The sequence below is a fragment of the Manacus candei genome, unplaced genomic scaffold (assembly GCF_025592945.1).
Source record: "Manacus candei isolate 608988 ecotype Guabito, Panama unplaced genomic scaffold, ASM2559294v1 h1tg000076l, whole genome shotgun sequence".
Taxonomy (NCBI): domain Eukaryota; kingdom Metazoa; phylum Chordata; class Aves; order Passeriformes; family Pipridae; genus Manacus; species Manacus candei.
Window position 1 is genome coordinate 5,132,873 of NW_026138124.1, and position 21,693 is coordinate 5,154,565.

General features: G+C 42.6%; 1 protein-coding gene across 7 annotated transcripts in view; it reads left to right on the forward strand.

Moving 5' to 3' along the window:
* CUX1 (cut like homeobox 1) overlaps window positions 1-21,693 on the forward strand; it is a 271,261-nt gene that overhangs the window by 86,839 nt on the left and 162,729 nt on the right. For all 7 annotated transcript variants that reach the window (XM_051809840.1, XM_051809835.1, XM_051809836.1 and 4 more), the window contains exon 3: window positions 20,191-20,238. In XM_051809840.1, the coding sequence (XP_051665800.1) occupies window positions 20,191-20,238 (48 nt within the window). The remainder of the gene's footprint in view (window positions 1-20,190; window positions 20,239-21,693) is intronic.

The window sequence follows — 21,693 nt, forward strand, 5'->3', positions numbered from 1 at the left end:
CTGAACCGTGTAGGTCATGGGATTAAATTTTTACTACTGATTTTCAAAGGAACTCTTATTCTAAAAAGTGCTAAACTGATTTCCAAATCTTTTTCTCTTTGTAAACCTAAGAGGTGGCTACTTATTAAATCTTCCCTCTTCTGTGTCCTGCAGGAATTGAACCTGAACATGGCTATTGCATACCTTGATTGTAAAACCCTGGTAAACTACTTTTTATTAAGGAATGAGGTTGCTGGAATGAAATATCATGTTAATAATCAGAGTTGGTTAACTTAGTGCTGCCTACCCTAATTTTTCTAGTGGTTCTACCAATGGCTTGTATTCAAAATAGTGAAGAAATGCATCAGAAATCCTGCCCTTTACTTTTCCCCTTTTGGCTTAATGTCAGGAAGTGGCACATTACTGCAGTTTGCCTGGCTCTGCACTGCTGCTAACAGAGATAGAGCACTAAAACCAGGGAGAGACCAGAGCTGGAACTCAGCATGGCCATTGACAAGGACAGGAAAGGTCAGAAAAGGTTGAGGTGGTTGGGAAAGCCATTTCACATATATCAGCTGTGGTGTTTAATAAGTTACCTGGAACCAGTTCCTAACAGTTTGTAATATGGAGCTTAAGCAGGAAAATTCAGCAGAAAACCCGTCCCCAGTACTTGTAGTGTGGGTTATAATTTAAAAGAGCTTGCTAGGACCAGCTTTATACAGCTTGTGTAACGAGAGTTCCCATCAGAGTAATTCAGAAGTGGCCTTTTGTCAGGAATTTCTGAGTATCACTTGATTAAAAAATCCAAGATGCAATTGTCATTCATTTTCTAGTACAAAAGAGTGGTTAAGTCAAGATTTCTACATAAGCAGCCATAGAAGTGGGATCAGCCCACGGGTGAGCAAGAGCCTATAGGGGTTTGAAATCAGTGCTGAGGGAAGTTAATAAACTTTATTTACTGGCTCTTGCCCTGAGGAATATCGTGCTAATGCAGCCAGGTTTAACTTCCAGCTGAGGGAAGAATGGGAAAGAAGGTAGAGGGAGATCAGGAGATCTGTACCTGCAGACAGAGCAGAACTAGCTTGCACTTGGGTGTGTGTTGTCTTTGACTGCAGCTTTGGTTCCTTGAAGTTTACATAAACTACATTAGAAAATAAACAGGTATTTTCAGTGATGCGAGGTACTAACATAAGCCCGGTGTTCTCCAACTGTGTTTTCCCACTTCAAAAAAAATATTTTTTGTTTCTTTCTTCCTTTCTTTCTTCCTCCTTTTTGGCCTGGAAGTGTTGTCCAGGCAGAATGTGAGGAGGTTGGCTCCCTGCCCGGGATTTCTGTCTGTCTGGTGCCCTGGTCTGAGCAGGAAATCCCGGGCAGAGCCCGCGGGGCGCATGTGCAGATCAGCTCCGTGGGCATGACGTGCTCTATCCCTGGTGGAAGTCCTGGGTGTGTGTGTGTGTGTTGGGGGTGGTTTTGGGGTGGACAGGAGCCTGGGGTGAGGCCGTGCCAGGCCGTGCTCCCCGTGTGTGCAGCACATGTGCAGCAGGTCAGCTCCTCTGCTGGCAGCCGGCCCGGGCAGTGCGTGTGAGGAGAAAATTGCAAACAGGAATAGGATGGCCCTGGTAATGTTCATTTTCTGTAATTCACTGAGGCCTTTTGTAGGTCTCTGCAGGAACAGGAACATTTCAGTCAGTGCTTGCTCCTGATGTGAACAGCGATGGGTGTCTCGGCTCTTAAGGACGGGTTGATTGGAGAGTATTGATAAGAGATTTCTTAGCCCTCTGTCTTTTGGTTCAAACCACTCCATACCTTCAGAAGATTAAATGTGATCACTTTGATAGGTTGTTTGTGGCATGTGTTGGACAGCAGTAACCAGGGATTTTCATGTCAGAAATGTAAGAGCCTATGCCAAGTAAATCAGCACTCCCTTTTTTCCTAATAGTTTCATCTGCTGATGATTTATTTACTTAGGGAAAAGAACAACTGGTAACAAGTGAACATGGCTTTGATTCGAGGTTATCCTTCCCCCCAAAATCAGTGCTGTGGGGGCCTTTGGCTCTTGCTGGGGGAGCTGCTGTTGGCAGAGCTCTCACACAAAACATGCTAAGCCACATGTCTGTACATCAGGAACGGGAGGTATTAGGCAGCCACACACTGTAAGGAAGAAGCACCCTGAATTTTCATCTCCTAATCCACTTGTCTTTTTAGTACATGTATGCACAAAACGTTATTATAGCACTTTTTAATAAATGGAATAATAGTAGACTTAGTGTTACATACAGCAGATTATCATCTTCAGTGATTGTGTGTGCACAGCTTGTGTTATCAGAAGATTAAATGAATCTTAAGGAGACGCTGCTTCACAGTGAGATTTGATTTTCCCCTGCAAGAAACGCTCCTTAAATTATTGAGCCGCCGCACCACAAGCAAGAGGAGAAAAGTTCTGAACAGGCTTTACCTGCCTTGTCAAATCTCTCACCTTGACTGAGAGGAGAGGGCCCTATCTCTGGTAACACATGGGGTGAATTATGGGCAGATTAAGTGCTTCCTCCTTGGCTTAAGTTGGCGGGGTTTGTGTGTGCGGGGGCTGCGCCGCAGCCCGAGAGCGGCTGCTCCAACTGCTCCCTGTTTATTCAGCTCCTTTGGAAACCTTGGCACAAGGGGCCCTGGAAACTATCACCTTACGTAAATCCTCATAAGCTATTCATGTTCCTCGACAACTTTGCTCATGCTGTTTGATTCACAATCCTCTGCCTCTTTAGTTCTTTCACATATTAACGAGTTTGATCACTGCTCCATATAAATGAGGCGTAATCTGGAGCTGTCAGACCTAAACTGTCTTGAACATACACTAAGTGAATATATTCAAATTTCTCTTTAAAGCTAGGAATATTTATAATAAAACTTGTCAGAGCTTCAGTTAACAGTTTACATTGGAAGTATTTTTGGTTGTGAAATACAAAAACAAGTCCAAAAATGACTTTGTGAGCTGATATTATTATATTTGCCTTGCATATGGAAAACTCATGTTGTGATTTCAACAACAAATGAGAAAATTGTCAAATTTCTATGAAAATTAATTAAGCTCAAACTTCTGTGAAAATTAATTAAGCTCAAACTCCTATGAAAATTAATTAAGCTGAAATGAAAATGCGTTAAAACACTTCACAAATTTCTACTAATGTGACTTGTAACAATCACAATAAAAGAGCAACAGCCTCTGTTAGCAGTGCTTTTAATTTGGGTTGTGCTGCCTCTTCTGTCACAGACTGAAATCGGATATATATCGAAGTGCAAACAGTGGACTCGTTTTTTGTTTTTTTTGTCCTGTGATGTTCCCAGTGAAGTATGTTCTGTAAAAATGTCTCCTGGCTCTCTAAGAGGCGGCCTCTCCTGTTTTCTCTTTGAATGCTGTTTGGTTAGTACCTCTCCCTCAGACTGCATCTGTCTGGGCTCTTATATCCTGTCTGATACGAGGCTGCATCCTCGCTGGGGCAGAGGCCAGCACAGAGAGAGCTTGAGTTTGTCTGGATTTTTGTTTGTTGTTACTGTGCTACGAGTGTATAAAATTTAGGAATGTGGTTTATACCTTTGGGTGAAAGAAGCACAGAGATAAACAATATATACAGGTGGTTATATTACTTAAAAAGCTAAATACTTAAATCCAAAGATGCAAGCCAACCTGGCTGTAACAATTCAGTAAAAAGAACAGTAGTAGGAGCAAATTATGGCTTTTTTTAGCTGCTAGGATAATACTTTGGAACTGAATGAAGGCTGCAGCTTATGAATCTCATTTCCCTCCTCAGCTATAAGCGAATGCACGAGATGGGTAGATCTCCCAAGTGCACAGAGATTTTGAAGCAAAATGAGATGTTACAGAACTCACGTGAGGAGTTTCTCTGTGTCACATCCCTGGCTGAAAGGGAGAGTTCTGACCACGCACAGCTTGGCCAGGCTGCCTTGAGCACCCTTGGATTTTGGCCTCGGGTCCGACGGCAAAAGCGCGACACAGCTTAGCCCCTAAATTCAAAACGTTATCTTCCCCAGTCAGAACCATTATCTTTGTCTGGTGCTGTGTCCAAAGCCGAGCAGACACTGAAGCACAAGTCGAGTCCAACGTGTGGAAGATTTCCTCGGCGCGAACAGGAAATGGATGCTGGGGCGCGAGGGCCGGAGCCCGGGAGCTCATCCCTCACGGAGATAACCGGGCACCCAGCGCCGCCAGTTCATCGCCTCGCTCTCAGTTCAGTATTTACGTCCTCTCCGGCTTTAAATAAGCACTTAATTAGTTCTTAAAGCGTATTTGGAAGCCTCGGTGTCGGACCTTGGGGATAATGAATGATGCCTGTGAGTTTTGTTTTGTTGTGGGAAAGTGAAACCAGATGCGGCTCCGCCATCCAAGTCCAGGCTCCGGCTGGCTGAAGGCCGGGGAGGATGGGAGGGTTTTATCGGTCTGGGGAGTATTTTGTGTCCTGCACTAAAACTGGTCCTTGTGTGAGGGAAGGACATCGGTTCCACGCAGTGATTAAGTTGCTGGAACAAAACTGAGACACATAAAGCAGCAGAATTGGATTCCTCTGTTCAAAAACAGGGGAAAAAAGGGATTAGTCTGTGGTTGATTTAGTAACTCCCACAGTTGTCGTTGCAATACACCTGTATTCGTTTCCTTATTAATTACATGGTTGTGCTGTTTCAACTTCCTTTTTCTGTCCTTTGGGACTAAATTCTTGTCCTGGGTGAGAAACCAAGGTGCCTTTTGTGTTGGGAATCATGGTGATTTGAGGCAGGGATTGTGCCCAGCCATTCCTGAATCATGAAATGGGATTTGCCAGTGAATTGTCTTATGGTTCCGTGGGTTCCCTGCAGGGCCCCTAAGCTTGACCTGGTCTTGCTGCTGCTGAAACTTGGTTTTTTCACTTGCTCAAGGTTTGTGTGGCGTTGAAAAGCTCCTGGAAGGCGTTTCTTCTGTGATGGCTCTATAAGAAATACCCATTTTAGATTTACTTGTTAAAGCAGCTCTATTTTCTCTCTTGCTGCTTTTGCCTCCTGGGACAGTCTGTTAAGGATCCTCCCTAAGGGGATGCAGAGGGAAAATCCTGCTCTGTTTGTGATGCATTTAATCCCCAGCCTGTCTATACACTGAAATAAATAGAGCACTCACCTTACTGTTTGTGGATTCCTTTCAAACACAATTACAGTGTCACCTGTGGCATCCCGATTCATCAAGGTCTGTACTAAGCACTTCTGAATCTTATTGACCACTTGTTCTACAGGATGATAAATCCCTCTTTTCCCAGAGCAAATAGATTTAATAGAGCAGATTTTTTTTCTTTGATTTATGTTTGCCATGACCAGAAAGCAGGATTTCAGCATCCAGCAGACACTGCTCCTCAATTATGGAATCAGAAGCAGGCAATGTCTGTTTTGCTGCTGTGTGACAAATAGTGGGAGAGGACTTGGTGACAGTTTACGATATGTTCATATAGAACCAGAGCACGTGGTGCAATTGTTTCTTCAAGATTAAACTTTCTTGAAACCCAGCTTTGATTTTAGAGGATGCCTCTGTGTAGACAAAGACTCAGTAGCTTAATGGTTGAGGAATGAAAAGAGGCAAAAAGAATATATTAAAAGCAAAAAGGTTGTATTAGACTTGAAAACAAAGATGAGATGTTTTTATTGTGTGTGTTCTTTAAAAAGTGGAAGTAGTGTGTGTTGTACAAGGTCTGGAAGATTACTGTGGACATTTGTAAATTATTTTTACCCCTTCTTTTGTAACGTCATAAGGGCATAAAACCCAAACCTAATTGCATTTTAATGAGCCACAGTGTATGTGCCCAACAGCTGAAGAAATGAAAGAATGACATGCTAAATTGTGACTGTATGGTACAATTAGATAAACAGAATAGCCAAAATGAGATTTTGGCTGATGGAATGGCAGTGTGGTGACAGCCCTGTGCTTGTACCTTGTCACAATAAACTATCATCTCAGTTGCAGGAATTAGTGATGATGAGGGCCCCCATACTTCACTGATCAGCAGATTAGGTGGCTGGTGCAAGCTGGTGTTCCAGCTGCTGCTTGCTCTTGCCACTGGTTTGTGTGACATGGAAGGGGTGCCATGCACAGGGATGTTTTCAGGGTATCTGTGCCTGTCACTTCATCTCTGGGAGTCAGAGCCATGGGATATGGTCCAGAACAGTTGTGTGCATTTATTGTCTTTGGTACCTTAAAACAAGACTTGTCTAAATAATGAAATCCCAGGAGAGCAATGCCTCACTTAAAAACCGTGTGTCAACAGAGCTTTAAAATTGCTGGAATATGAAGAGGATGTTACACAAAATAGATGGGCCCTGCCAACCTAAGGAACAGGAATTGACATTTTTCAGAACAGATGTCATTGATAATTTATAGATGGCTTTAAAAATTAAACTTCATATAGAAGCCAGCTTAAAAATGAAGTGTTGTCAATGTTCTAAGTGCATTGGGTACATTAGGCAGAAACCTGGGCTTCGCTCAGTGCTATTTAAATACTTCAGAAGTCGGGAGCAGCCCTGTCGTCTGAAAGTCTGGTCATGTTCAATATTAAAGGCTCATATGAGTCTGCTGGATTCCAGATGATGCACTTGCACTCCTAGGAAGTGTTTTGAAACTAGTAATTACTGATTTTATTCCTTGCACTCCTAATGGAAACGTGAAAATGAATCGCGCGAATTCCTGGGGAAAAAGACGCTTTCATATCTGAAAATTTTAACTTGGCTTTCTGGTTTAGGATGCTGTAAAAACTTCATATTGATGCCCTTCTCGTTTTAAAAGCAGAGTGACAGAGCTCTCAGAAAGCAGAAGGCATCTGCTCTCTGTGCAGTAACACAGAGCTGGGAAAATTACTGGAAATCTCTCTGGTGCTTTTGCAGAATCAGGATTTCCTTTTTTTTTAAAAAAAAAACCAACAAAACAAAACACTTTTTGTTAAACTGCTCCATCTAAAACGAAGTCAGGGTTAATATGCACTTTGCTAAGTAAGAAAAATTTAAACCAAAACCAAAACAGCCCAGCACTGGAGGCTCAGCCCAGGAAGATGGGAATTCTGAGATAATATTCAATGTGCCCGAAGGGACAATGCTGTCTCTTGTTGTCACCGTCTATATTTAGCCACCGTGCTCATATGCAACTTAAAATACCTAGAATAGCAAGAAGAAATTTTTTTTCCCCTTCATTTGAAGTGGTTCAGTGTAGGGTTGTTAATTTTGGCTTATCACAGCTGACACTTGAGTAAGGGGGGGGGAAAATAGCGGTTTGAAGCTTTAACTCTCTCCACATGTGCCCCTGGCGAGGAGCCCTCTTGACTCCTGCGAAACTTTCTTGGCTGCCTTAAATTATGTGCCCCCCATTTAGGAGAAGTTCACAGGTCATTGAGTTGATTTAAAATCCATTGTTGTTTGTGCAGCTGATAAGGGGTGAAAAAGCTATTAGTTAACAGACCCAGTTCAGAGAAAAATGTTAATAATTCCAGCTTCCTACTTGCATCAACTGGAATTCTTCTGATCAGTTAATGTAAACAGTGTGATTTGTACTTTAATACTCCAGTTTACATGAAAATGAGCAATAATTTTCACACTTTCAGGAGTGTTTCATGCTGTTGCAACTTAAGTTTTTGTATTTTATGCAGTTATGGAAAAGATAATGAAGTATTTCTGTATGGCAATCTGGCAAATATTTATGTTTTAGGAACATATTACACACTTGAGTGTGCTGGTTTTTAATGGGAAACGCTCCCAAGCATCAGTCAGAGCTGTCAAAAAAATGGAGCAGAAAAATGGAAGAGAGCAAAGTCCTTGAGGAAACACTGGACAAGTTGTTTATGGGGGGAATAACCTTGGCTGGTTTGGATCACACTAATGGCTTACTTATCCCAAAAGTGAACTCCTGGTCAAAAGGAGGGTGCTGAACACAAGAGGACTTGGGGGGAACAGGGAGCAGGAGGGTTGTGCTGAGTTGCCAGCCTTGCCTGAGAAGTCCCTGCTCCGGCTGGGAAGTTGGCAGGAGCACTTTGGAAGGCAACGAGCAGTGCCTGCTGCAGGGCTCTGGGAGCTCATCCAGCAGAGGAGGAGGAAGAAGAGCTGTAAAAATTCGGGGTCTAGGTCTGACATGGTTGGAAAAAAGCAGATTGCAGTGCAGAGAGCTGGGCTGTGGAGTTGTCTCACTCACAGCTGGTGCATCTAGAACTTGACCCATGAGGATTTTCTGTCATGCAGCCCTTTCCCCAGGATCTACACTAGGAAAAAAGCCCCATGGAATGCAACTGAATAATATCTGTTCTGTCCCAAGAGGTGCTAACAGTTGTTTATGCTCCCACTGTCTGATAATGGCACTGAAACATTTCCTTGTTCTTATATGAACTTGGAGAGCAGCATCAGGAATAACACATCAGGCACCTGTGCTTTGATGGATCCATGGCACGAGTGAATCCATGGGATGAATGAGTTATCTCAGTCCTCAGATCTGAGGGACCATCAAACGCTGCACAAGCCATTCCAAAAATCAATTCAAAAAATGAGCAATTCCAGCTTTTTTATAAGCACAGATGATCAGGATCCAATAAGTAGAAGTTATAAAATCAAGATAAGTTGTGTAATCAATACTGATTTAGAGAGTCCACGATGTCACTTGCCCAATTTTCCTTTTCCTTTTTTTTTTTTTTTTTCCCCTTAAGCATGAGCCTCAGTGCCTGCCCTGCCCTGGCTAAGAAAGAGATCAGTGGTTCAGAAATGTCACTGTTTATAAGGGTGTAGTCAGGTGGGAAAACCTGATATGCTTTGAGTCTTAAGAGTGCTTATTCAAATATTGCATTTCCAGGCACAGCACGCCTTTGGAAATTTAAAATACCATGTTTTAACTGCACGGTGTTAATAAGCAGCTGGGTAAGATACAATCTCCTCTGAACAGTGGCTTTTTCTTTACCTGTTTTATCTGCATTTCCTCGGAGTGTTTCTCGGGATGGAGCGTGACTGTGCCTACATTTCGTGCTGGCAGCTCTCAGTCCTCTGTGACTCTGCCCCACAGTTTAGAGCAATGGGGCAGTGGCTGTGCCACAATTCTTCCTCTGCTGAGTTCCACCAGGGGCATCAGTTGTAGGCTCTTGCAGAGGAAAGGTCTGGCCGTGGATCTTTGCTTTAAGTGACATTTAAAAGTGAGCCCTTGCGGCATTTTTGCATCCAAAACTCAGAGTTCGCTTTCAGGCTTTCAAGTTTGCACACCCAGGTTTCACTGCTGGCTTTGAGGAGCTGGGATCTTACCCACTGGGAGCCCTCAGTGGCACAGGATGTCCATTTGAGACACGTTAGGAATATTTAGCTTAAAGAACTTGCTTGAACTTGGCATACCCTTTGCTTTGGACGCACGGAGAAAAGGCTTTGGATGCAGCTAAAAGAAGCCTTCAGTATTGTATCACATGCTGTTGGCTTTGATGTATTCACTAAGCATCTTGTAAAAATGATCAGATGTGTAAAAGATGGTGATAGGAAGAAGTTTATTGACTATTTCTCTGCATTAAAGGGTGTTGCAGGCATGGCTGGAATTCCTTTGTAAGTCCCTGTGTACATCAGTCGGGCAGTTTTGACCTCCCCTCTTCCTTTTTTTTTTGAGCGTGGATTTCACTTCCATTGCCAGTTTGTGCAAGACTTCTCGTGACAACTTGGTGTTAGTTGGTATTTCAGGTAATAAGTGATGGAAAACATCTGCTGCCTGGTGAGGTGCACCTTCAATAACAGCAAAACAGTGTAAATGAAAACATGAGCTTCACACCATCACAGTCCGGGTCGCTCATCTATGGAAATGTATTGCTGAGAGGCAGAAGGGATTGAAAAAAAGTTAATTTTTACTTAAGTGTATCTTAATTCAAGTGGTTTTTACTGCCTTGCAAGGAGTGGGAAAATGCTTTTGGGAAAAGCAGTTGTCATGTTTGTGTCCAGTTCCGGGGTGTTGCAGATGAAGGCAGTTTGCCACAAAGCCAGAAATAAGGTAAAAAGTTTGAAGCTTAGGTTAAAACGATTGCAGATAACTTGATCTGTACTTGCCATATATAGTCATCCAAGAAAAAGTCTGTAGGAATCCTCCAGACGTTTATGGACTTCTCTGATTCATCTGTCGGAGCCAAACAGCTCCAGCCAAGAGATAGGGAATTTGTTAAACTGCATTAAGTTCCTAAATTGCTGTAGCCCAAAGGAGCAATTCTTCCTTTTATAGGGGCAAGAGTAGGAGGGAGTAGGCAGGGAGGGATGGTGCATTATGAAGTCTCTTCTTTTGGTAAGAGTTTCGAGAGATGAGTAACATTCTAGAGCTGTTTAAAAAAACCACACAGACAAAAAAACTTGAATTAATTTCCGTTGCTCTCATCAAAAGCTGGCTGTCTAAATTTAGCCATTTCCTACAGACACTCAGCTTGTGCAGCAACAGTAAAACTGTTTGTCCTTAAGCACAATTTGTCACCTCCCCCTTTTCTAAGTTGGTGGAAGATAAGCTTGTATTAATTCTGTTGATTTATTATTACACAAGTATGTCTCATTTTAATCTGCCATTGAGCTGATGGTGATTCAGTGCTGGGCTCGCAGCCTTGACCGACGGGGAAGCAGCAGGATCTTCAATTCTCTGGGTTCCTTTGCCTGATCTTTTTATCTCTTTCTCTCCCCCCCTCCCAAGCACTGCAACAGTTCCCAGTTCATCCCGTGAATTTGGGAATTAATCCCAGCTGAGACCATATATTACAGTGGTGAGGAGATGCTGCTGCTCCAAAGCGCTTTATGTGGGTTTTTTATTTCTTGAGTTCGACTAACAAACAGTAAATGTATTGAAGAAGTCTGTAGTGAGCTTTTGCTTTTCTTTCATTCTGGTGATTCATTTCTGTCTACTGTGTGCTACCAAAGCACTATGGGCCTGAGCCTGTTTCTGTAGGAATTTTGCCAGGAAGTGTAAAGGCAGCAGAAGTTTGTTTTCTCCCAGTTGCTTCACTCGCTGAAGCAACATGAAAAGCTCTGTGCTGCATTTTCTTTATTTAGGTCAGCAGGATGACAGTTGTATTAATTTTGAGGTGTTTTTACCAGGTATGCTAAATCAGATGTAGTAAAACCTCTGGGTCTGTATCCTGAAGTTTTTGAGATTGTCAGTGTTCTTTTTTATTTTTTGTTTTGAATTTCTCCTCTTTGTTGGAATCTTGAAGTTACCACTTCAGCTGCATCCAGAGGGTGATGCCTGAACCCACAGCAGGTGAGCAGCCAGTGACTCCCTGCGTGGAACAAGTCACAAAGAACATAAAGACAGAAAAGATGACAAAGAGTTTTAGCAAATACAGGACATGGGTTTGCAGGACAATAGGCTTTTCACCCAGGTCCTCCTGAAACAACTTGTTTTCTCTAGGACCAACTGGCTTTTGAATAAAACTGGACGGCCAGGATTGAGGTTAAGGAGAAAATCTTATAAAAAGATTTTTAGAGGATTGTGTAGTATTGGATTTTCTTGCATTCAAATCAAAGAAGAAGGTTGGCTACAATGATATAAATCAGTAAATACACCTGTGTTCTTACATGCAGGTAGAGTCAGAGTGTGATTAATGCACAGCTTTAGTTGTAATCTATATTTAAACAATAAGTAGGGAAAACAGTTTTGCAATATCTGATGTCTTGGCAGTGCCCCTCCCCAATTTTTACAGGTAGTCTGTAAGGATCCATGAGGATGAGGCCTGGCTCCTCACTATTATATTTAACACAGAGTTATTCTTCTTGGGAACTTAACCTGACTTTAAATCCAGATGCTTGTGTGTTGGCATCAGCAACAGGTTTTAAAATGTGAATGTTTTTTAGTAGTCCCATTTTTCCTAAAAAAAAAAACCCTGTACATTGAAATAAATGATTTCTGAATGGTCCCACCCATTTTTTCTTTGAGACTGAGGAGAAACCCCAGTCCCAGCACCCAGTTCCTTATTCCATCATCCCAAAAGGTGAGACCTGCTGAAGGATGGTGCACTCTGATTCCAGCACTGCTTGTGTGGAGGGAATATGGAAAATTACAGCTGCAATTATGGTTTCACATTAAATATTCTTCTTTCTAAATCCACCATGTGAAGCATTAGGCTGTGTTTGAACTGGTGTTGTTAATTGGACCACAGCACTTCAGGTGCATCATCTGCAGAGTCATGGCCCCTGTCATTAGCCTCTCATTAGACACGTTAATTTTTTAAGGCTCATAATAATTACCTTTTTTCAGAAGTTCTCCATTTTCCGCTGAAGAGAAACCTCTGATCTGCAGGCTGTAATTGTGAATAACCAGGGAGGTGGTGTGAACTCCTTCTTTATAGACTTTCAAAGTGGAAAATGTAGTGGATGGAGGATGAGATCCTGCAGGATGTGATTTGGGAGGAGTGTTCAGGATCTTATTCACTGGAAACCTCAGTTGCAGGGGCAGAGAACCTGTGGAATGACATGGAATTTTTGGAGGGACAGAGCAGTTCTAGTTAAAATTTGACAAATATAGGTGAGGCTGTTTTTTGGGAGGTACAGCTATGCTGGTATGCACAACTACACTGGGATCCACAACTAAGCAAGTCAGTTTGCTTTCCTTTTTTTTGGCAGATGTGCTTATCTAACAACATCTGCAGGTACTTAACAAAGCTCTGTACCAACTCATTATCCTTTCTATATACAGGGTTATAGGCCTGACCCAAGTCCTAGGAACAGCAGTTCCTGGATTTCACTGACACGTGGTTGTCCTGCTGGCAAGAACAGTGCACTTCAAAGGCTCTGAAATATTTATCTGGTGTATCAAATGCTTTTTCATTACATAAATGAAATAACCATCCCAGTTCTGCTGACCTGGCATGATACAGGCGTGGTTTTTCCCATGACAAAGGTCTGTCATGGCATGTTTGGTGTCACCTCAGCCTTCAGTGGGGACCACAGGGTTTGACAAGGGAGGACAAACTGTTAGCAGGAGAGAAAATCTCCATGGAGCCATTAGCCAGTGTGTAGCCTTTTAAATTGTTTGTTAAAAGCAATGCTGGATTTTCTGCATGTATTGGTGAACTGTTACAGAAGTCATCTTTTTTTTTTTTCCCCCTCCTCCTACTGAAATTTTAGTGACCAGGCTTTTCATTTCATTAGAATTACCTCCTTCCATAGCTCCACCTGACTCGTTTTTGTTTAAATTAATTTTTTTTTTTGTTCCCTAGCAACTCTAGTTTTTAAGTTCTAAATAGTTTCTGTTCAACATCTTTCCTAGCCAGTGTTAACTCCCTGGTTTATAAATGACAGCAAGGTTTTAACACGACACTAAAAAGCATCGTTCACTAAACTAATTTGTAAAGTCAGTTAAAAAAATTCTTCTTCTATTATATCTAGTGCATGTGTGTATATATACACACACTTACCTACATATATATATGGGTGCAACAGTTGTGCTTTGGCAGAGGGGATGTTTTAAACAGTTGTGAAGGTAACCAGTCTGTTTGGACGTCGCTGCACAGGCCCAGAGTAAACCTGGTAGCTTTTTGTTTATTTGAACTTGCAAGAAGCCATGAGAGGATTCCATTAAGGCTCAGCAAAGCGAGTGGTTCCATTGAAAGCAACGTGCCAGCCCCAGCTTTGCAGAGATCACTGCCTTTAGTGCCTACTTTAAATATATTTACAGTCTTAGAGGTTCTGCCTGAGAGGCACCACAGAGCCCAGGGTGGTACAGAAGTAGTTAGTGTTTCCAGTGGTGTGGAGATATATTTTTGGGCAGTTCTGGTTTTGTTGTTTGGTTGGGGTTTTTTTTTGTTTCATTTTTCTTCAAGGCTTTCATCCCGGATGCTTTGTTTTTCCATGCCTGGGAAGAGCATGTTTTGCCACCTTGACAGTGTGAAAGGACCAGCCCCCAGTTTTTTCCTCCCTCTAGGCCCATTTCCCTGTGGTTTGGTAGGATCCACGTTATCTGGAGTTTGGTGGAAACCAGGATATTTCCACAAAGAAACTCTTGAAACTTCTCTGTGTGTCGCCGTCGCTTCCTTTGGGATTGTCATGTGGCTGCAGTTCTGCAGAGTGGTCTGAAGTGGTTAAACAGCAGAAATTCCATGTCTTTTCAAGGAATCTCTGTTTGTGTTTATTCCATGGGCTGGTTAGGCCCTGTTTGTAACCTCTCTGAAGCTCAGGCGTCTCCCCTCGAATTACAACACACAGGGTTTTGCTTAATATTCTCCTTGAAGGTGAAGTCTGTGCTCACTAAATCAGCCCTTCACAAATGGAATATTTTTTTTCACTTCTCGCTGGGTGGGTCCATACACTGAAAAATAGGTCAAGAACAGTAATCTAAATCTACTGCTAATAAATAATTAAAGCTAATGGAATTTGCACAAGATCTGTGAGCTGAAATATTTCTGAAAGTACTGTGGTGTACGTTTTGCTGCTGTAAATCAAGATTTTTTTATTTATCATTGTGCTAGGGTTGAAACATATCTATAAATGTAACTTTAAAAGATTTTTTTTTTTTGTACAGAGAAAACACTGGCATGTTAGTGTATTGAAATAACTAAAAACATCAGAAAATTGATAAGATCATGTTTAATTCTTTAATGATCTGATTTCAAGTAAATACTTCAGCAGCCTTAAGCAATAAGAGGTTTTATATCATTAAATCATAGTGTAAATTGAGCAATTAATTGTTTACTCATATGATTTACTTTGCCTTATATTTTAGGAATTAAGTCAGTCATCTGAGCTACTGTATAATACCTGTTTGAACAATTATTGAGGATTTCAGTTTCATCTCTTTTAGATTAAAGCAAAGTGGAACTTGCTGGAACTAATTAAACATAAAGACTTAAATGTTTCCCTTACTCCACCCCCAGTCATGTGGGCCCAGGATTTCTGATGGAAAAAAATGGAATATTCTGGATTTTCCATAAGAAAAAAAGAAATAATATTTAAAACTTGTGTAGTGGTAGTTGAGTGAGTGATCCCCACTCGCTCACCCGTTTCCCCATAGCAGGGTGAAGCATCTGTGCTCGCTGCTCTCTCTAATTAACCAGCAGAACTGCTTACCACTAATTATAGTTAACTTGCTGATTTGTGTGTTTCCCAGCGACAAGTTGTGTCCTTGAAGTGTGTAACAATCAAACACACCTCGGAAGGCGATGCCAGCGTTCTTCCCAAATCCTTCACGCTCGGCTGCTTTTCACCTCTCCCCCTTCCAGCTGCATTTATGGGAAGGAGGAGCTCGACATTATGGGCATAAAAGCTGTGGGGATGGAGTGTGTGGAGCCCTGGCTGGGAGGGCACATGGATAAACATCCTCCCAGTTGCTAGAAACAGATATCCATCATACCCACACACTGCCTCTGGAGAGAGAGGATCAGCCTGGTTCCCAGGTTTTGGCAGGAGAGTTCCTCTTCAGCCACGCTGTTTTTTCTTTATCATTGAGTCATGGAATGGTTTGAGTTGGAAGGGGCCTTAAAGACCATCTTGTTCCAACCCCTGCCATGGGTAGGAATGTTTTTCACTAGATCAGGTTGCTTCAACCTGGCCTTGGACACTTCCAGGGATGGGAAGTGTTACATGTTGATGAGTGACAGGCACCTTCCTGCACAGTCAGTATATACTGGGAGTTGTTTGAGGTTTGTTCTGGGTTGGGTTTTTTCTTTTTCTTCCTTTTCTTAAGTTCTCATAAGAAAGTATGTGGAGTCAGGTGGTCCAGCCCTGCTGATTCAGAGCACGGGGCACTTGTTCAGTGCCTTATTCCAAGTGGGCAAGCAGGGAAGGGAACACAAAAGGGGAAGGTGGCAGGAAAGCCGGAGCATCTCACCAGTGATAAGGCAGCTCAAAAATAGGTTGCGACAGCTGAGCTAATGATGTCACCCATGCTGATACCTGTGGGCTGCTTCTCATGATGATTTCTGTCCCAGACATGGTGACATTCCCCAGCCAATGCCTGTCTCCAGCAGTCAATGTGTAGAACCATCCATAGGGAACGAGAGAACACTCGCCCAGGTTTGGGGTTTGTTTTGTTTCACAGGGGCACAATACTTGTGTGTGGATGATAAAGGTGTGTAGGTCAAACTCAGCCTTGCTGGACTACTTTATCAAACTGGGGGTCAGAGGGCTCTTGTTGTGACATTTAGAGATAAGCATTTGGGAGGTAAATGAGATGGAGCAGCCTGCAAAGAGATCAGAAGGTGCTTGTGTAGCTTCAGACCTCAAGTAAATTACAGATACAGTGTTGGTAGCCTGAGCATTGATGTGTCCTTTGTACTGTACACAGTGTATTAAGATACAGATAAATAATGCAGTTTAGTTGTCAGAAAGATGCATTTGTTGCCCAGGATTTTAACTTAGATTTATTCTTGGTTTATTTTCCACGGAGTTATTTTTAATGAGAATGGAAAGGCAGCTAAAAATTATGTGGATTCAGATTTCATTGTGTAGCTACTTGATCAAAATATAAACTCTTTGTTTATACCCTTGTAAAAAGAAAACGCTGTACTGGTTCTCAGCGATCAGATTTCATTCAGATAATGATACAACATCCTAATTCATAGGCTCTGCTTCAGATACCGAGTTTGTCTGTGATACAGCCTTTTTCAGAAAACTGCTCTACCCCAGATAAATCATCCAGAGAGAGAGAGGATGCACATATTTAGATGGCACGGAAAAATAGGCTAATAATGGGATTGTATAGGAATACTCAAATATTTCAGTGTGTTTATGTTGATAAATTATAATTTGTTTTAACATTCAACTGCATGTACCCTTTTCAGCTGTTCTGCTTGGCTGCAGTGGTTTGGTAGCTGTGTGAGGGCTGGAGCTGGATGCTTTTCCTGTTTTGATCACAGCCCAGGCAGTAAAGGCCACCACACTTTAAACAGATAATAAATCATGCAGTGTCCTTGCTAACCAACACTGCAGATTCCCCCGGGTCTGAACTGAACGTCCTTCTTTCTGTTCAATTTAGTGTAAAGAAGAGAAAATTCTATTTGAAGTTAGGGTAATATTTCCAGACAAAGTCTGATGAGGAATTTTTCCAAACTGCCAAAAATAAATCTCCCCGGCAGAGTTGGAGCTGGTGACTCGAGGCATATGTATTCCTGACTTCTGTCTGTTTATTTTTATTTCCCTTTTATTGTGAGCTGTCTAAAGTTTTGATGTCGTTTCGTCAAGGAGGGAGTTATACGAGTAGCCTATAAACTCTTTCCAAGGGGGAGGCTGGAAGAGAGGGGCGAAGAGAAAAACTGGTGTGAAAAAGGGGTTCATGCATTTTGTGATGGCTTGTGCCATTTATCCACTCACCTGCCTGAAGTATTTGATTGTTCCTTGCAGTTCCTTTTCTAAACCTGTGTGCTCTGCGAAGGTAATGGCAGGGGGATGCTCTGTCTCAGTTGTTCAGCTGCAAGAGATTTCAAGTTATTGTGAAGATTTCAAGTTGCCAGAGCATTTTACTCTGTTCAAGTGTGTGCTCTGATGACCAGTGTGTCCTGGGACTGCCCAGCACTGATTGCAGTGGGATAACCAGTGGCACTGAAGCACTTTGAGCTGCCTCCTCCTCTAGCAGGAGATGTTTTACCACCACCAAAAACCTCTGTGAATCAGGCACAACAGGTTTTCCCATCATGGCACGAATCTTGCTTGGTAGTGTTCTGATGGCTGGGATGAGCGTTTGGCATCCTGAGTTCACTAAATGAAGGCTGTGTGGGAATCAGAGTTTGTAGCTGAAAGCTTTTCTCCCTGTTTGACAGCTTGACCAGCTGTTTTCGTGCCTTTGGGATGCTCCTTGTATTCCTTTCTTCCCCCCTTCTCTCCCTCTTTTCTGTTATAAACAGCCAACAACATCTCTCATTATTCAAGATGAATAAGAGGTGAAGTCCTGACATAGTTTATATAATGAAATAAAAAGAGCTGCAAATCATGTCTTTCAGAAGTTTGGATGTGTCAGAGGATGCAGTTAAATAGCAGGATCTTGCCATGCAGACAGAGAGGGGCAAGGATTGCATTCTGCTGCCTCTGGATCTGGAATTAGATCTCCTGTATTTCTGCTTTCACTTCTGACATCACTTTCATGGCTGGTGCCAAACTAGTGAGTAAATTCAGAGGCAATACCAGGGACAAAAGCCCTAAAACCAGTGATTTCTGACCAGCTGATATTTGTATTTCAAGAGAAGCTTTGCTTGGATGGTATAATTTTTCCTGATTTTATAAAGGGTACCAGTATTTGGACTATAAATCTAATTCCCTGCATGTAATTTTGCTGTGCATTAAAACCTCCCATGCCAGATTTCGGCCTTGAATGTGGACGTTTGTTTTGCCATCCTGGTTATTGTTACTTTCTTCAATGTCAGCATCGTCAGGTTACAAAGAAAACAGGTTATAAAACGTGCACAGCCCTCGGGTCTCCCTGAGGAGGCAGGGAGTGGGGAAAAGCTGCTCAACCTGCCAGTTTGCTTTGGTAGGGGTGTAATTTGTAGGTGGCTGTGATATGCAAGGACAGTACCAAACCTTTTCCTTTCCCAAAACAGGCAGCAGGAGATATCAGGAAACGTTCAGGTGACTTGGCTTGGTGTAAGAACAGAAGCACAGTTCAGTTCAGTGTGAAGAGGGAGCTTAGAAAGCTGCAACATTATCCTTGATGGGGATTAAGCTATATTTTAGTGCAATAACCATGTCAGAAGTGAAATTTGGCTGATCATTTGTCTTTGATAGCTTCATTTGCCTTTGGCCCCCTAAGCCATTTCTCAGGGAGTGGGAGAACTCCTGATACTCCAACTCTCTGCATGACTTGTCATTTAAATGACAAAAATCAGTTCTCTCAAAAGCCTACTTTTCCTTCAGGAAAATCAGATTAAATCCAGGGCTGAGAGTGTTTTGGTGAGTGGTTTAATGTCCAGTATGTTGCCTGACTGTAGATGTAAAAGTAAATGCGTTGGAAAAGAGACTTTCCCAACTTTTTTAAGGTCACCTTCTTTTCCAAAAAGCTCAGGGCTTCAACAGACCCTTTTTATAGAGAGAAAATACTTCAAAGACCTCTTTATGACCTCTTGCAGGAGGTTCAGGTAGCTCAGGGACTGTGGCCTGTGTGGAGGTAGGAAGATTCCGTGGTTACAGGAGCACTTGGTGGCTGTCCCAGTTGTGAGTCATGTTCCCATGACTCTGGAGTGATGGGAATCTGACAGAATCTCACCTGGCCCTAAAAATGGGCCTTTAGCACCCACACTGGGTCTGGTCAGCTGAGCCTTGGAAGTCTCCAAGGATGGGAAATTCACCTTCTTCCCAAAGCAGTGCTGCCCTTCGAAATGCAGCATCATTTTACTGGGTTTTACCTCTGCCAGGTTTATTCCTAGGTGTAAGTTCACCATGAGGTCACTGCTCGTGTCTTGGCAGTGGCAAAGCCAGGACTCCAGCATCTTGGCTGTGCATGATCAACATTGTCCTCTGTAAAATTATAGGATTTTATTCTTCAGGCGTGCATGTAATGAGAATGATGAGAATTCAAGTGAATTAGACCCAAACCAGCGTAAAAGTGGAGCCACAGAGAATTCAATGTATAATAGATATACCTTTTTTCGTCCTAAGTTATCTTGGTTGCTAAGTAAAAATATGCTATAAACCATTAGATTGGTTCTGTGGGCAGTATTTTAATGACTTTCATAGCACTAGGTGTGTTGTGATTTGGAAGAAGAGATTTTGAGTTACAACAAACAATACTGTCATCTTAAATGTGCTCCAGTTCTCTGATGGCTAAAATCAGAGCACTCCTGAGAAAATAACAAATAGAAATAGAGATTTTACAAAATAGCAGCACTCTTAGTTGAAATGATGGTCCAGAGTCATCTTCCTTTAAGCCTGGCTCCCATCTGTGGGAATTTCCTTAGCATAAGTTCAGAGGTGTAGCTGCTGTGGATGCTGATAGAGGCATTTACTTCTAATCTCATTAATGTTTCAGCTGAATTAGGGGACTGAAGGCATTCAGTGCTTACCCAACATCAGCACAGTGTTGGTAATTAATACCATTTGCAGCAGATACAGGTGTATGTCAGACTGGGAATTCAGACCTGTTCAAAGGGTACACTCCTGTTTTAATCAGAGCCCTCATAGAATGCAATCAGAATTTAAGCAGCACTTCAGAACCGAAAATAACGTCAGGAAAAACCTGACAACGACCCGTCCTTTCAGATTTTTCTGATGGAATGTCTCACTTCTCTCTTCCAGGACCTGCGCAAACAGGTAGCTCCGTTACTGAAGAGTTTCCAGGGAGAGGTAAGAGCTTATTTATGCTTCTCATGCTGCTTTTTGTGCTGCTTCACACGAGCCTGGTGTGCTGGTGGGCTGTGAGCGTGGCCAGGTGGGCACAGAGCCCCTGGGCAGGGCAGGGCAAGGGCTCAGCCCTTTGCATTTTGCTGTATGCAGGATGTGTGTGTGCACATGAAGGGTAAGAAAGATGGAGAGGGACTTTTTGCAAGAGCATGGAGTGACAGGATGAGGGAGAACGGCTACAGACTGACAGAGAGTAGGTTTAAATGAGGAAGAAGTAGGTTTAAATTAGGAAGAAATTCTTCCCTGTGAGATTGGTGAGGCCCTGGCACAGGTTGTCCAGACAAGTTGTGGCTGCCCCATCCCTGGAAGTGTTTAAAGCCAGGTTAGATGGAGCTCTGAGCAACCTGGTCTGGTGGAAGGTGTCCCTGCCCATGACAGGGGGGTGGAAAGAGACCTTTAAGGTCACTTCCCATCCTTTCTGTGATACACTGGGTTTGTGCTGGACAACCTAAACTGGCCACACCACTTTGTTCTCAGCAGCCCTCAGCATCTCCTCCCCATGGCATGACCCAGGTGGCACATCCAGCTCGCTGTGCCTCGCCAACCTCAGGGTTTGAGCTCCTCATGAGTGCAGTGTAATGTCCTTACACAACATATGAGGATGCTACAAATAGTTCTCACTGCAAACCTTCTCAGCTGTAAAACATTGTATTTAAGAGGGCTGATGGAAAACCTTAAGTTGGCAGGTGTTTGTTGGAAAACCAACAGAAAGCATTAACAGCTCTGGTGCTGGCTCCGACTCTGATTTCTCTTCACACCACTGAGAGCACACGAGTAGAGTGCTCACGAGTTTCAAAGCCAACTGTTGTTATTTTGAAGTGTTTCTATAGGCAGGGGCAGCTGGGCCAGTTAGAGAATTTTCCATTTTTGCTGTGGCCAGCAGTGGGGTGCTCACTCACGTGAGGCCAGATGGGAGCTGTGGTACCACTGCTAGGAAAACATCCGGGATGGAGGTTGCAAATTCCATTTGTCCTTATAAAGATCCATGCCTGTGTGAAGTGGTGGATACAGGTTTTAGCTTATACTCTTACACATTATAGAGCTGTGCCCCTAAAGTTATCCAGGAAATATGCCCCTAAAGCATGTTTCAGCACAGGGAATTAGGTGCCCAACTCCCCTTACTGAGGCTTGCATTTGGACATCCTGCTGAAGCCGTATCCCAACTAGGCAGTAACTCCTCATTTAAAAGCAGTGTGGTAGTTTTTATTTTACAACCCAGTTTCCCATGTATTGCTAGAAATAAATAAATAAACATGACAGCTTTGTCCTTGATGTATCTAATAGACATTTGTGAGAACAAAGAATGACTTGTGCGAGTCCGTTTGCCAATGGAAATTTACACTTTAAAATTGCTCTGAGTGGATTGCAGTGCTTTTAGAACCTTTTTCACTTCAGTTT